The sequence below is a fragment of the Coregonus clupeaformis genome, chromosome 10, assembly GCF_020615455.1.
Source record: "Coregonus clupeaformis isolate EN_2021a chromosome 10, ASM2061545v1, whole genome shotgun sequence".
Taxonomy (NCBI): Eukaryota; Metazoa; Chordata; class Actinopteri; order Salmoniformes; family Salmonidae; genus Coregonus; species Coregonus clupeaformis.
The window spans coordinates 22,162,877-22,179,868 of NC_059201.1; the positions used below are offsets into that span (position 1 = coordinate 22,162,877).

Consider the following 16,992-nt stretch of genomic DNA (forward strand, 5'->3'; position numbering starts at 1 on the left):
TTTTCCCATTACGGCCGCTGGAAAAGCCATCCGCACCGGCACTGGGGTTGTTGCCGTGTGGGATATGAATTTGGTTGGTTTGCGAGAGAGAGGCGCTAGCTATGTCAGGGGTGGGGAGGTGGGTTAAGCTGTGCTTGACTGGGCTAGAGGTATGAGCACAGTGATGTTGTGTTGGTCCTGTTTCATCTGGTGTCACAGCAGGTGTTGGATAGAGGAAAGGCCAGGAGTATGAGGTGGAGGCAGGGAGCAGAAATATCAGCAGTGACTGAAAACATTATTATTGCTTTTTTGATGGAGAAATATTTTTTTGTGTCAATCAAATGGCACTCTTTTGGTTTGAAGACCTGAGAGGATTTCTTTCACAACAAATATTTCCCAAACTCATTTCTGAAACTATATTTTTGAAGTCTAAATGACCCTAAATACCCACAATAGCTAGGTTTATACTCTACTGATAGTTTTCTCACAAAAAATGTTGTGTTATTTAGCAAGTGTGTCTACTCTGGTATTGGCACGTGCACTTTAGCCAACAGCGCTATCTGTGCACTGTTGGCTAGAGCACACATATAGCCTACATGATGAGATTATTATTATGGACAAGATTATTTTTATTTGTCATGTACGTTACTTGCATAAAACGGTTGGATGGAAACGTGGTTAGTGACATATAAACAACTAGTTGTTACAAGATATATAAACATCTGTGCTTTTGTCTCCGTAACCAAGTTTTCCATACTGTGGCGAAAGCTTCCGTTGTTATTCCTGTTCCAGTGCCTTAATTACCAGAAAGTAATTGGGCAAATAGTTAAGGCATGTGATTGAAGAACTCATTAACAACAACTTAGCTCTACACATGTCCTTCTCTCTGCTCTCCATTCCTTAAAAACACAATTACTTAGAGCACAATAAATACAATTATACATTTCTCCTAATAAAATGTAGCCTTGAATTTGATATAATTGTTCCAAGTTCCAACAGTCTATCTGTTACCCATTTTAAGCACAGGTAGTTGCATTGTATTTACAGAGCCTACTGTACCTGGTTATGGCATGGTGAAACAGCAGCACTGTAAAAGGAAACATAACCAAAGCTGAGGTGGTCTACATCTTCCCAAGAAACAATATCAGGTCATATACAACTCCATGGCCACCATCTCCAAATAAGCCTTTGAAGCCCTAGCTATTCTTGGGAGATGTGTTCTTTGGCAGCCATTTGGGCTAAATTCCTCTTTATTGCATGACAGGGACACCTACTGGGAGAGGGGAGAAAACAACTGCTGCTGATGAGGCTCTAGCAGTACCAAGAGCTAGAGTTAGAGTTTGCATTCGAACCTTACAAGGGAAGAAGCCATCTGTAATGAAATACAAACATTGCAACGTTTTTAGACAAATCCCAGGGATATTGAAGTTGAGGATAACAGACAGAGGGACACGATGCATTGTCTCAGAGTGAAATAACATAAATCCATGTAGGAAAATACTGCTACAAGTCAGTCTATCATCCACACTCAGGTGTAGCGGGCTGTTGATCATAGCATATCTTAAAACCACATTTCTGGTCCTGCCACAGTTATTACTGTGAAATAAATGACGAATAGACATATTGGACCTTTTGGATTAAACCTAGAATGGATCAAACAGGTCCACACAAGAGGACTGATTAGGTCAAAAAAATATGTATTTATTTATCTCAAATGGCAAAAAGGATAACTATAAGACATTCCACAAAATTCAAGGGTTCTGTGTGTTAGGAAGGATTCTGAGCAATAGCTTGAAAAAAATCACCTATGTTGGATAATAAATCATTCTAGTAAGTTAGCTCTCCATTTCACTCTGTCCTATAAGTTATGTGTGTTTTGGAGTGAGAGGGACCATGGATGGCGTGTGTGAGGAGAGCCTGTGGTGTTGTGGAAGTGGGCTGGGCCTACAAACACACACACACACACACACACACACACACACACACACACACACACACACACACACACACATACACACAGGGGATCAGAGACAGGCAGAGCGGCTCTCACCCCTGCCTCCCTTTGATCCGTGTCCCCAGGCCTGCCTGGCTACCCGTGCTGCTCTGCATCGCACCACGCACGCTGACACCATGCTACACTCGCCTCGCTAGCGACTCCCCACAACTGTCTGACATAGATAAGCCAGGGGAGACTCCAAACTGCCGCTGCCGCTCTTCTCTTCCATTAGTGAGCACTGACGCTTCTTTAAAAAACGGGATGAATTCTATTTAAGACGCCAACACTAGTCGTTGCCAAAAAGAGGGGGAGAGAGAGAGAGGGAAAATGTAGGGAACAATCTAGAAGCTCTGGCTCCATTCCGCCTCCCTCTCTGACTTCTAACAAGACATCCTGCACCTGAATACCAATGAGAGAGGGAGATTCATGTAGTCCCCCACATTATTAAAAGTTGGGCATTAAGCCTCTCACCGGGCACCATGTCAGCTGGCAAGCTCTACTGACAACTTATCAAAGAGGATGAACACATAGCCTGCATTCATAGCTCAGCCTCTCGCAGAGCAAGAGGGGGAATACATAGACGTTAATTAGAACTCCCATTAAAACAAATACTGTTTCAATTTGGCAAGTATAAAAAAATAAATAAGAGGCTTTAAAAAAAGAAAAGAAAGAGACCTTCTCTTGGCAGCTGCCAAGAAAATCAAGAGAGTGTAAATCATATCCACTGGCTATATGTTTCTGCATAGATTATTAGGGTTTGCTGCCTGTTAAACACTTCTGAACTCAGAGGAAGGGATTTCTGGTGTCACAAACATACACACATTGGCAATATGGGGCTTTTGACTATATGTATCTAATTTAAATAGCATTTTTATTGTCTGCCAAGATTGAATAGGGTTTTAGGTGCCTTTAGTATGGATATGTTAAATGATGCAAGGGCAAACGTTTTTCCCAAACAGGCTTTTGATTTCTTAACCACATAGTGGGCTCTCTGTGGTTGGTTCCATGCCTGTATGCTCTATAGCTCAACCTCTAACCCCACTACAGCAGCTAAGTTAAACCAATACGCTCTTTGCTATCTTGTTTCAAATAAATATCTTTGGATGTGGTTTTTATCTATTTTTCACCTACCAACCTTTCCTCTTCTCTTTTTTTTGGCAACTCTTGCCAATACTACTTCTCTCTCTCTCTCTCCGTCACTCTCTCTCTCTCTCTCTCTCTCTCTCTCTCTCTCTCTCTCTCTCTCTCTCTCTCTCTCTCTCTCTCTCTCTCTCTCTCTCTCTCTCTCTCTCTCTCTCTCTCTCTCTCTCTCTCTCTCTCCCTCGCTCTCTCTCTCTCTCCGTCACTCTCTCTGCCCCTGGAGAGGCAGCTCTACTCCCCACGCCCAGATGAAAGGCTATGGCGGACAATAAAAATGCTATTTAAATGCAATGGTGTTTGTGTGCGGGTGAAAGATATTTCCTGCAGAAAGTGAGCTGCTGCATCCTGATAAATAGTAAATATAAGGGAATGCGATTTACATTTATCTTGCAGAGGCAGCCAATATACATTTCAGTAAATCCTAGAAGATTTAAGTAGGAAATGACTGAGACCGATTCACATACTGTGTGTCCCACGCAGACGAAATGCCTATAAGATTGAGAATGGTATTGCCTTTATTAAAATATAGGCACACACATCAATCCTATCTTGAATACCAATTACACACAGGCGTACACTGTGAAACATGCTCAAGACGTTTTTATTCCATAGATTTGTAGCATTATTTTTCATCGCTTAACAATGTATTTTGTTTCCTCTACTTATTATTATGATTATTATCGTTATCATTATCATTATATTATCATCATTATTATTATTATTAATATCATCATCATCAATATTTTTATTTTGTATTATTATTATTATTATTATTATTATTATTATTATCATTATCATTATCATTATTATGATTATGATGACGATGATGATGACGATGACGATGACGATGATGATGATGATGATGATGATGATTATTATTATTATGCAGTCTCGTACCTTCCATTTGTTGGGGCAGGAAAGGAGGCAGGTGAAGTGTGTGGTGTGTGAGGCATGCGCAGTGTGACCTCTGTGGGAGGGGTCAGGGGGTGGCAGAGTCGCAGCAGGGCCGGGCTGCAGTCAACCTGCCCTGCTAGCTGTCCGTCTGGAGGTTGGGGATGTTGTCTGGCTGCATGTGTTTCCTGTTAGTTCCAGATGCCACTCTGACAGGTGCATGGATGTGATTAATACTCTCTCTGGTCCTCTCTCTCTCTCTCTCTCTCTCTCTCTCTCTCTCTCTCTCTCTCTCTCTCTCTCTCTCTCTCTCTCTCTCTCTCTTTCTCCCTCTCTCTCTGAGTCCTTCATTGGCACACTATCCCTGTAGCTCCCTTCCCCCTCCCCCAGTCTAACCCTATGGTGCACAGTGGAGAGATGGTCCTAATCCAACACACCACCCACATATCTCAGCTTCCCACCAAAGTGAAATGGAGCCCAGTATTGCTCAGTATTATATCTTACAGCATCTTTAGAACATTATTCTGATAACCTTGGACATTTAAGCATATTTTTTTCAAGCTAAAAACAAAAATATAATTTTGTTTCTAAAGACATTTTGTAAACATCACATAGAATGTTTCTCGCTCTCTCTTCCTCTCCCTCTCCCTCTCCCTCTCCCTCTCCCTCTCCCTCTCCCTCTCCCTCTCCCTCTCCCTCTCCCTCTCTCTCTCTTCCTCTTTCTCATGGGCCAGTGAAATGAGAATGTGCGATGTGGTTGGGTCCCCAGCTGGTTGTCTGGAGCTGCAGCCCACTCCTCTCAGTCTCCAGCTGAGAGCTATTTCACTATTTATTTACATGTAATTATGGCTATGAGGTGCGAACATTAACACTGTCAAGAACAATTTGACCTGACATTTTTCACTAGGCCTGGCCCCTGCTGTTTTTAGCAAACAAACCCCCCCCAGCTCCCCCCGACTCCTCCGCTCCCCGATGCGCCTCTCTGTCCTCTCCAAGCGGCTCCTTCCCTTATACACACGGCCCTGCCTCACTGAAACCACTCTGCTGGAATCAGAAAATCTGCAGTTTAATTTGGCAGAGATGGCGGTGCGAGGTGAGGAGAGTTGCAGTGTGTGTGTGTGTGTGTGTGTATTGGAGGGGGTTGCTCTTGTTCCTGGTGGCTGAATCCATCCCACAGTAACTCAAGCATATCACTAGCAGAGAATAGAGGATTGCTCCCCACACGTTCTCCAATTGCAGCCCAATAGACGGCATATTAACCTCTGTTTAGTGAGGGGCCCTGCACGCACTGTTGGACGTTTAGGAGGGAGGGAGACCTTTCTCTGGCTAGTAGCAGGCAGCTGTGCTCTATTGAACACAGGGTTAGAGAAGACGGGTGGGGGCCGGGGAAGGGGTCATGGAAGAAAATGCATTTTGTCAAAACTATTATTCTCCAAATACATTTTATGAAACATTTCAGTATTTATTTAAGATAATGTGGAATTTCATTTGATATTATGTTTGTTTAGGTCTCGAGTTTAGCTGTTAGATAAAATAGTGCAGCTCAGTGTTTGTGGGGAGAAGTGTTATAGAGCAGAGTTGAGAGACTGGGGGACACTGTGGTAGTATAGCTAACATGTTGTGAGAAGTGACAGCTTGTTCCAATGCCCGCTAATCGTCCTCATCTGTGCCTGGCTTGTCAATGCCCAGATTCTGTCAGTGCCAATCAGGCACTTAATTGAACACAATTAACACCCCCCCCCCCCTTCCGCCCATACAACCCACATGCTTTAAATACCTATTTCTCTCTCTCCCTCCACTCTCTCCAGTTCCCATCCTCCCTCTCACCCTCTCTTCATCCTGTCTCTGTCTCTCCTCGTCCCATAGCATTGGTGGCGGAAGACACTTTTCACTTTTGATTAACGTGCCGCGGCCAATTAACGCACTGACACACAGGCCAGGGCCCGTCATCTGCTGTCTGCCACCAACGCGGCAGTCTGCGGCCTGGCCCCACACCGCTCCCCTGCTACTGCCATCACCTCCACCGTGACCAAAATGCTCTAATTCAATTTATGCAATCGCTGTTATTTTTAAATAGTCATCATGTCTACTCAGATGAGGGGCCTTACTGCACGCTGGGCTGTCCCTCTCATGTGAGAAGGAGGGATGAGGGGGAGGGAGGGGTGGATTTGGGGTTGCACTGGTCCATTGACTCTTTAGGAAATCTCCTTAATCTTTTCATTTTTTATTCTCTTTCCTAGTTGTTTTCAAAATGAAGAAATTTATGCTGTTGTTTATTTGATTTGTGAGTCTGATTTCATTTTGTTCAGCGCATAATCATTTTACCCCGCATTCTTGAATATACAGTATCAGTAAAAGGTTTCGAATAGATTTTGAGTAATATGGGCATCACATGTTTTTAATCAGTTTTTATCCGTTTATATGGAATTTTAGCCGTTGCGCAAGTTTGAATTATTTTCTATTTTTTGGTTCCTCAATCAACCAATAAAAACCATTCAGTGTGCTCATACTACTTAACTTATAGGTCAGTAAATTCAACAATACATTTACTCTCTGTAATCACACCCCCAGGACTGGCCTTGAAAAAAAAAATCTACCCAAATTTGGTGTCATCATCATCCCTGATCTGAAGTGATTCCCAGCTGAGGCGTGTATCAGCCAGGCAGATCTGCCAAGGTGTGAGATGTTATTCTGCGCCCCTCAGATAACTTCCAGACATTTGGAGTGCTTATTTTCTCCTCTCTGCCCCAGTGACCTCTACCGAACTTAAAGGTACGTCTTGGGGGCATTCGATTTGGGCAGAACGGGAGCTATCAGTGACAGGGGAGCTAATCCAGTCTTGCGCAGATTAAGAGAAGTGTTTGTGGAGTGGGGTGTGTTGGCGAGGGCGCTGGCGCCGGGAATGGAACACAGGGCTGTCCTATCAGCTCTCCAGGCAGGCTGGCCCTCAGGCCAACTCAGTCCTACAGGAGTCTTTGTACTTCCCAAAGCCTCTCTCTCACACTCTCACTCTCTCTTTCTGTCTCTACTCTCTCCTCTTTCCTTTCCCCTCGCTTTATATCTATATACTCTCTTTTCTCTTTTCCTTACTGTATCACTTTCTTTCAGATGCAAAAACTTTGTCTGTGAAATATTTTAGTGAACATTAAAAAATGTATAGTGAATATTTTCATCCGTTGCTAGTGCGTGTCACTGGGTGAGCAGTGAGCACAGGTGCACTCTGACCTGATGTGGTCATTCAAGGGTTAAGATGAGCATAGCACATTACATGACTGTAAATACATAATGTAAATATTGTTTAAAGATATTATATTGATTGTGTACTTCATATATAGTGATAATAAAGGGTATTAAGTAACATTGTGACGGAAGGCATCTCTTTGAAACTGTGGCTTGAATATGTCACTGTGGGGAATTTAGCGAGTATTGTATGTAAGAAAATTATGCAATTGTTTCCTCTTTTGTTGTAGCCTTTGAAAATATTGTCTTCCGCTTTCTCAGTCAGTCAACTTCCTCACAGCAAGTCAAGTTGTTTTATTCTGGAAGCAAATCCAACAAAGAGCAAAAACTCGTCAAACATTTAAGCAGACAAAAAAATATAAATTGACTGTTAAGGAAATTAGCAGGGTATAAAAGAATGTCTTTTTGTGTCGCAAATGCTCAATTTATTTTTCTGAAAGGATTCACATTGTATCAACTTACAGTTCCCTGTTCACTCTGCCGCAGGGCTGGAGGGCTCAGAAGTTGAGAGAATTAATTAGTTTTTTATTATTATTTATAAAGTAATCTATCTGTATAGAGCGAGGCAGGGGACGCCCTGGAGCAGTGTCCTTTAAACTGGTCCTGGCTCACATTATCTCCTCCAACAGCCATAGCACAAAGTCAAACAACAAACGAACACTGAGGACGCTGTACGGAGAGAGGGAGGGAGGGAGGGAGGGAGGGAGGGAGGGAGGGGGTGTAGTGGAGGACTGTTCTGAAAGGGAGTGAGGGTGTTAAGTGTGTATTGAGTGGTGTTGTTCTGGAGCAGAGCAGAGCTAAAGGCCTGTTGAGGGTGTGTTTTACACCCTGCAGCTGATACTCAGCATCAGCCATATCTCCACCCACATCAGATAATAGGGGGAAGTGGTGAAATGGCATTGATTTTTATTTAGCTGTGTGAAAGCAGTAGGACATTACAGATAGCTAATATGAACCCAGGCTCAATCGAGGAGCTTACCTTTCCCCCCTCCAGCATCAGTTAACCAAAACCATCTGAGCGATTTTAGGAAGGGCATCTCAAGGATACAACCATCCAGACAATACTCTCTTTTTACAAACTTCTTTGCAATCTTGGGAAAAAAAAGAAATGATAACATTGTCCATGAAAAGTGGCCATCTCTGTTGAAGAACTGGTGAAATCTATGAATAGTAATTAGGCTCATTTTAGCACAGCCCCCGATTGCTGGCCGTTTTTTTATTTCATGTTTAAATAAAGAAACTATGTAATCAAGCTTCAATTAACTGATGACTATATCTGGCACCACCCCCTCCAGCTGTCTCCCTGGACTCCCAACTAGCACTTCCCCACACCCAGTCACATGACCAGCATAACACAGTTCACCACAACACAGCACAGTAAACCACAACACAGCACAGTAAACCACAACACAGCACAGTAAACCACAACACAGCACAGTACACCACAACACAGCACAGTACACCACAACACAGCACAGTACACCACAACACAGCACAGTACACCACAACACAGCACAGTACACCACAACACAGCACAGTACACCACAACACAGCACAGCACAGCACAGCACAGTACACCACAACACAGCACAGTACACCACAACACAGCACAGCACAGCACAGCACAACACAGCACAGTACACCACAACACAGCACAGCACAGCACAGCACAGTACACCACAACACAGCACAGTACACCACAACACAGCACAGCACAGCACAGCACAGTACACCACAACACAGCACAGTACACCACAACACAGCACAGTACACCACAACACAGCACAGCACAGCACAGCACAACACAGCACAGTACACCACAACACAGCACAGCACAGCACAGCACAGTACACCACAACACAGCACAGTACACCACAACACAGCACAGCACAGCACAGCACAGTACACCACAACACAGCACAGTACACCACAACACAGCACAGTACACCACAACACAGCACAGCACAGCACAGCAGGGGATAGGAGGTTCCACACTGAGTAGGAGTCTGTTCTCCAGCTCCAGTCCATATGGGAGAGAGTGTCCCATGTGTCCTGCATGCAGAGAGACATAAATCTCCCTCTTATGGATACATGACACATGTTCTGTCTGAATAAGTGGTGGGGCTGGTGGATGGTGGAGGTTTCCATCCTGACAGAATTAACATGAGGAAATCACTAACCAGCCTTTACGTCTCTGACGTGCCTCAAGTGCTTCCTATTTCCTCAGAGACAGTTTTTGCAGAATAGGATTAAATGTGGAATAAGATACATCTTGCCTATCCGGTGTGTGTGTCTGGGTATGTATTGCTGAGCAGTAGGGCTGCATATGTACGCGGTGAAGAGGTTCTACAGAATAAAGGTTGCTTGGATGTCCACTCTGGATATGACTGGAGCCCTGTCCTTCTGTAGGATGTTTTGCACCACAGCATCAGCTCTGTGAACTGTGTTTAAACCTTTGTGTGTGTGTGTGTGTGTGTGTGTGTGTGTAACCACCTCCATGATGGGCTAATTGGTTTAGCAGCCAAAGCGCCAAAGGCCAGCCCAGCGTAGCGAGACACAACGTGAACCTTATGTTGGGGAGGATGCTTCCATGCAATAGAAGGGAAGCATGTGTGGGACCATTTCCCCCATTCTCCCCCATTCACAATCTCCCCAGCCCTTTCTAGTTTTATAAAAGGGACATTATAGTCCAATTCTAAAGTTTCAGTTTAGGCCAGAAGCTCAGTAGAAACCTCCATCTGCATTGTGTTGTGGCGGTGGCCTGTGCCTCTAGTCTAATGGAGATAATCATATCCATATCACAAGTGTATTATTTGTTAACTCATCATTGTATATTACATGATATTACAGAGTATTGAAATAAATGCACTCATGCTGTATAAATAACACCCCTAATACTTACCCTAGCCGTAACCCTAACTCATATTAGCAGTAGGCCCTTCGGTGAGGCTAGTGGAGCCTATTGCTGTGGGGATCTGATCTAAGAGGATCGTTTACTGCTTCCAACTTCATTACTATTCATGAGATGGCTAGGCTAGGGGCTGGGGATTAGGGAGTCCCTCAGTGCTTGTTGTGGTGTAGGCCTCAGGCCTCCTCCAGCCTCCAGTCTCTGGGATGTACAGGGTGTGTCTGGCAGTGGCTCTATTATCACCCTGAGACCCTTCTGTCCCCACGCTGTCTTCACGCTGTCCCCACACTGTCCCCACGCTGTCCCTGCATTTAACACTGAACTCACTGGCACCACTAATAGAACAGTCTTTCTGTTTCTTCCCCTCTCTCACCCTATCTCCCTCCCTCGCCCCTTTCCTTTTTTTGTTGGTCCATGTTTCAAAGTTAAAAGGGTGTTCTTTAAGATACCTCTGTACAACTCAGTAGTGTGATAACTCCTGGTGCTTGCTTCAACTTGCTGGTGCAGTCACTCAATCCCATCCATGTGTTATTTAGGACCTGGGCCTCTCTAACTCCCCCTCTGTCTCCCCTCTGCCCTCCCTCCCCAGGTGATGAGCATCCTGAGTAACCCCAACGTGGTGCCCTCCCAGTCCCAGCATGACTTCTCCATCTCCCCCCTCCACGGCAGCCTGGAGTCCTCCAACCCCATCTCAGCCAGCTGCAGCCAGCGCTCTGACTCCATCAAGGGGGTGGACAGCCTGGCTTCCTCCCAGTCCTACTGCCCCCCCACCTACAGCGCCACCAGCTACAGCGTGGACCCCGTCACTGCCGGATACCAGTACAGCCAGTATGGACAGAGTAAGAACTGCATCTGCATTTATGTGTGAATGTGAGAAAGTGAGTGTGTGAGTGTATTTATGAGGGGATGTCTTTTGCCTTTCCCATGTTACCTCCTTCACAATACAAGTCTCCTGCATGTCTTCCACCTCATACTAAATGGGACCAGTGGTAGTTAGAGGAAATGGTGCCGCCACCACCACCTCCCAGGCCAGGCTGCCCCCTGACCTTTGACTCCTGGTCTGTCAGAGCAGACACGTGCTCCTGATAAAGGCCTCTGATTCCCATTCGGTGCTGCCTAGCTTAGTCACACTATGTTCTGCTCTGCTTGGCTGGGAATGAGGAGAGGGCCACTTCAAAGACACTAACACACCCTGAGGGGCCACCCTGTCCTCTTAGCCACCCCTTTCTCTCTCTTTCTATCTCTCACACACACACACACACAAACACAAACACACACATACCTCGGGGCAGGAAACAGGCTGATCTATTAGATTAGCATAATTATTGACTGATGCTGTCACAACCCTTCATAAGGGGTAAACTGAAGCACACTTTCCCAGCCAGCCTCCCTTTGGTCCCATGTGTATACCTGTGTGTATTTGTTTAGGTGTGTGTGCGTGTGTGTGTGTGTCTGTGTGCATGTGCGTGAGCGTGTGTGACAGTAGTGTTATCTGCAGCCAGCTTGCAGAGCAGAGAGACTGATGGCCGTGTGGATGTGATCTGATCTGTGGTTAATTAAGACAGTGATTGAGCACAGTGGCTGGCTAATGAATGGAGGGGAGAAGAGAGAGCTGCTGTCTACTGATGAAAATGATCGGGGAAGGGAAGTGTGGAGGGCATGAAATCAGAGATGCCAAGTGTAATGAAGACTGGCACACACAATACACTCTGGGACCATGCTGAGTGACAGCATGGAGACACTATGAGGTGGCACATGCCCCGTGCCAAGTCTATGCCAACCTCAGACAGGGCATGGGAGAGAGATTGTTTTGTTTTCAAATTATTTATAATTTTACTCCACTTGGTTCTGTCACAACTCATTTTGAACAGAGTCAGAAAGAGAGATGAAATGACAGTGAACAACAAGGACATAAGAGTTGGCCGTGTGTGTGTGTGTGTTGTGTGTGAGTATGTGTGTTTATATGTGTGTGTATCCCTCACATGTAAACGTGTGTCTCTTTGTGTGTCTGTTGTCTCCAGCTGCAGTTGACTACCTGGCTAAGAACGTGAGTCTGTCCACCCAGAGGAGGATGAAGCTGGGAGACCACTCTGCTGTCCTGGGACTGCTGCAGGTGGAGACGGGACAGGCCTACTGAAACACCCCAGCCTCCGCCTGGCTCCACCCAGTCTAAACTCAACACCCCACAACAGTACATACACCACCCTACAGCTGCCCCCCCCACCCTGCTGCCCAACCACTGCACCAGCACACACTCTCTCTCTCCCCACCCAGCAGGCAGTCAGGCTGTGTAAACCTTGGCTCTGCCCCGCCCCTGTGCCCTCCTCACCCCTGATTGGCTCTGCCCAGAAAACCCAGAGACATTGGCTCCAGCCAGCATGGAGAACACACCCCCTGGCTGCAGTCCAGTCTAGTACACACTCAGAGCCATTTCCAAATGTACATTGACCTTGTTGTTTATAGTAGTTCACTAAGCCAATGTCATTCAAATGATGATCCCTCTTGTTTTATATCAATATTGTTTATATTATTATTGCTGTTATGATTATGATTAATGTGATTTTGTTTTTGTTTTTTATTCCCTTCATAGCTCTTTTTTTCTGTCAGTGTGAAATGCTAGCAGATGACTGAGGTGATGCATTGTTGTGTGGTGCAGGGTGTGTGTGTGTGTACATGTGTGTGTACGTTCATGTGTGTGGTGGCCCAGTCAGAGAGAGAAGCTCCCACATGAGAAAATACTACAGTTTACTATAGAATACTACAGTACTTACTATCGAGTTCTATAGTAAATTGTAGTATACTGTAGAATACTATACTACACACTGTAGTATCCCTCGACCATGTGTAGTACTTACTATAGAATGTATACTGTAGAATACTATAGTAAATACTACAGTATTATCTGAAAAAAACCTGTAGTATATACTACAGTAATGTCAGAAAAAACACTACAGTCTGCAAAAACACAACACACTACAGTTTTCAATTTGCATATACCCTGCCCATTCCCCTCCCCCATATTGCAATTTGTGTCACCCATAAGTGAAAAACCTACATGCCAAGTATAGACCATATATTGTGTTCCATGCAGGTTATAGAAAAGAGCAGACTCTCTGAACTACTGCTCAGACTCCAGACCTACCTACCTACCTACCTACCTACCTACCTACCTACCTACCTACCTACCTACCTACAGGTTATGGAAAATTAGCTCTTTCAGTATTTCTCCAGTAGGTTTCCTCAAGGAGAAAGCCTCCAATACTACAGTATACTACAGTTTGCAAAAACACACAATTAATTAATATAGTATATACTATTTTTCTTTTTTTACTACAGTAATATAGTTAACTGTAATTTCTACAGTATGCTTCAGTAAGTATTACAATAGATGCTACAGTGAAGTCCACAAAACCACTATTGTTCTTTTTTTACTACAGTACTATAGTTAACTTTAATTTCTACAGTATACATCAGTCCGCAAAAACACTACAGTGAATACTATAGTATTTTTATCATAGTATACCTGATTGTTTTCCAGGCTGCTGTTCCTCTGCCTGTTCCCTGAGCTCTAATGTTAGTAAGAGTTTTGACCTTCTCACTTTCATATACAACTTGACATCCCTAAAGAACTTGGCCACTCTGTGGGAAGTCTGGCTGGGTGGATTCTACTGGGAATTGGCAGCGGTTTGGCGGCCAATGGCTTCCCCCCTCCCAACATCTATCCCATCCTTAGCTGTACTTCATGGGGAGGAGGGCATTGTTTGTAAAAACAGGATTGGAGAAATTCATGTATTTTGTTTAGAAATATGGACCTTGCCAAGGAGGACTAAACCCCCTATCCCCCAAACCTCATCTACCACAGAGAGTAAAGGAGATTAAACAACACAAACATACTGTCAAAGCTAATTCAAAATGACCTTTCTCTTTACCAGCCATGTTTTCTATTTTCTTAGGTTAATTAAGACATTTTCTAAAGGCACATGCAGCTGTTTACCACTTCAGTTTGGACCAAGTCTGCATTCCTGTGAAACATTCCTCCAGGATGGTTGACTGACTCAGTCACATTCCTTTTCTGCTCGTGATGAGATTAAGATTACACAAGCTGTGCCATTCACATGCACTTTGGCAAATCAAATAATCCAGTCAATTGTGAAAGGGCACAGGTAACAGCCCTGGCTGGCCCCCTCTCTGGCTCCGACTGGATCCGCCCCCTTCTAATCCCCTGGGCATTCAACTCCTGCTTTGACCGACACACTCACAGAAATGTACAAAAACAAACACTTTTTTTAGAATAGCGAATATTAAACATTTGTGTAGCACTCATAGTTGACTTTTGACACAATCTATTTTGGGCTGAATTCTAACTTTAGATACGTGTGCATAACTCCCATTGACATCATTGTGTGATTCTTTTGCAAAAGTTGGAGTGAGTTAAGTATGCATATTTCAAGTCAGGATTTAGTCCTTAGTCGCATATAAATGGAAATGATACAGTAGACGGGTAGACTGTGTATTGTTTGTTTATAAAAAGTATGTTTTATACTAAAACAACAACAATGTTCAGTGGTAGTTAAAGCAAGAGATCTGCGGAAGTCAATGTATTTTTTCTTTACTGGTTTCCTTCTGTTGTTTTTGGTTGTGTTATATTGTATTGATTTCTTTTAACAAAATGCAGTGTTTTTGCACCCAGCTAAGTAGAGAATTCTGTATAATAAATTAGGAGAAAATTCCAATAAACTTCCTCAATTTAATAATTGTATAAAAGAGGTTGAATCTCAACTCAGTGGATTTAAGTTAGGAGAGAGAGAGAGAGAGAGAGAGAGAGAGAGAGAGAGAGAGAGAGAGAGAGAGAGAGAGAGAGAGAGAGAGAGAGAGAGAGAGAGAGAGAGAGAGAGAGAGAGAGAGAGAGAGAGAGAGAGAGAGAGAGAGAGAGAGAGAGAGAGAGAGAGAGAGAGAGAGAGAGTCAATGCATTTTGATAGTGACCAGATGGAACCTATTATTCCAAACCTATAAGTACAGCCAGGAGCATTGGAAGGTGTATTCCAGCACTTGATCTTATGGACTCATGATCTGAGTGCAGACCTTACCATGGACCATACATATCTATCTGACCTCTGACCTCTCAGTGTGAAACATTGTCCAGGGGCTCAGCAGCACAGCTTTGATGCCATGAAGGATGGTGACCTCTCCTTTCTGGGAAAGAGGTCAGAATAGAACGGTGGACCGACCAGTGTGTTCTCTGGCTATGTATGTGTACAGCCAGGCTCCAAACCACACATCTCCAGTGGAGAACACCTCACTGAAAGTAATGACTCTGAAGCGCTGAACCCAGGCCGGTCTAAAAGCTCTGTTTAATAATGTCCCATTATTGTGTATATTTTATGCTTCTAGTGTATCAAATCAATTTCTAACACCTGTGTTAATCGACATTTGGATATTTAAATCATTATGACTCCTCCTCTCCCCACCCTCCCTCGGACCCCTAACCTGTTTACTTGCTTTATGGCATCTGTGTTTTTCTTTATTCCCTTCCTGTTCCGCATGTGTGTATATTACCATGGTATAATTTATTCTGCTGTATGAAGTATTAGAGTAGTGGGAACTTGTATTGGTATTTACTACCTTCAGCCTGTTGGTGTGTTTACTGTAACACTGGCGTAACCATTATCAATTAAAGCTCTAAAACAGATCCAGCGCTGTGCTTTGTCCTTTTTGAGGTTTCGTATCAAAATACAATAATACAATATAAAGTCGCATAGAGTCCAAATTGGTCACTTTTTATGGTAGAAAAATGTGTATGATGATTATTCAGCCGGATGTGGATTCATCTGAACTTTTCACCTCTCTTTTCCCTACAATGCCCACTTGCTCTGTGTAGTGTAGTACACATGTGTGCACTACATTCTATGAGCTTCAGGAACACCTCTGTTTCCATCACAGTGAGCATTGTGTGAGAGAGAGAGCGAGAGAGAGCTGAGCAGTCCCAGAGAGAGGTGCAAGCTGGGGGAGCTGGGCAGGACTGCTGCAGAGCACAGCTGTAGGAAGTCATTCATTCTGTACATTGTCCAGCTATGATCTCCTCTCCAGCCGTCTCTCTGTCTGTCTGTCTGTCTGTCTGTCTGGGTCTGGCTGGGGCCCATGTGCTCTGGAATGGTGTCTGTTAATGATTGCACACAGTCACAGAAAATCTCAGTGGAATGCTAAGAGCATTGAGGAATCCATCCAGTGTGGCATTGGGACTGTCATCTGTGCTGTATATTACAATAGCAAAGCTCCTCTTACCATTACCACTGTTAAATGGCATGGGGATAGCGCTTTAGGTATGTCTTCAATGAAATACATTCATTTTAAAACACTTACAAATTGCTGCAGTCCATTACCCTAATATATTATATAGTTTTGTTGATAGAGACAGATGGGAAATGAATGACAGGGGCAATAAGAGGGATATACTGTAGTGAGTAAAGTGATGAACTCGGGGATTGAACCTTTGTCTCCCGGGGTAATATGTAGTCTGTAACTGGAAGTGCTAACACTACACCTGTCATGAGCCCTCTCACTCCACCGGGTTACCACCTTAATTTGTTTCCACTATCTTCCACTCTGCTCACCTCCCTCTCTCTACTCAGCCTAACTAGCTCCACCTGTCCCTGCTCTGCTCGGCTCTAATTACTCTGCCAGCTGCGCTGCATTACCCACTAACCTCTCCCAGTATTTAAGGCCCTGTCTTTCAGCTCTCCGGTGTCAGATCGTCTGCAAAGCTCACACCCGGAACCTGTTTGCTCGCGCTTCTGGCTCACCCTGGTTTTGTGACCCCGGACCTGCCTGGTTTTTGGA

General features: G+C 44.3%; 1 protein-coding gene and 1 non-coding gene across 9 annotated transcripts in view; both read left to right on the forward strand.

Annotated features, from left to right (window-relative positions):
- Positions 1-12,873, forward strand: part of pax7a (paired box 7a) — a 59,095-nt gene extending 46,222 nt beyond the window's left edge. For all 8 annotated transcript variants that reach the window (XM_041888382.2, XM_041888383.2, XM_041888384.2 and 5 more), the window contains exons 8-9: positions 10,744-10,993; positions 12,176-12,873. In XM_041888382.2, the coding sequence (XP_041744316.1) occupies positions 10,744-10,993; positions 12,176-12,291 (366 nt within the window). In that variant the 3' untranslated portion in view covers positions 12,292-12,873. The remainder of the gene's footprint in view (positions 1-10,743; positions 10,994-12,175) is intronic.
- A 483-nt stretch (positions 12,874-13,356) lies between these two features.
- Positions 13,357-13,411, forward strand: LOC121576084. The gene has a single exon (XR_006002436.1). It is a non-coding gene; the product is annotated as a U7 small nuclear RNA (small nuclear RNA).
- Positions 13,412-16,992: the final 3,581 nt, after the last annotated feature.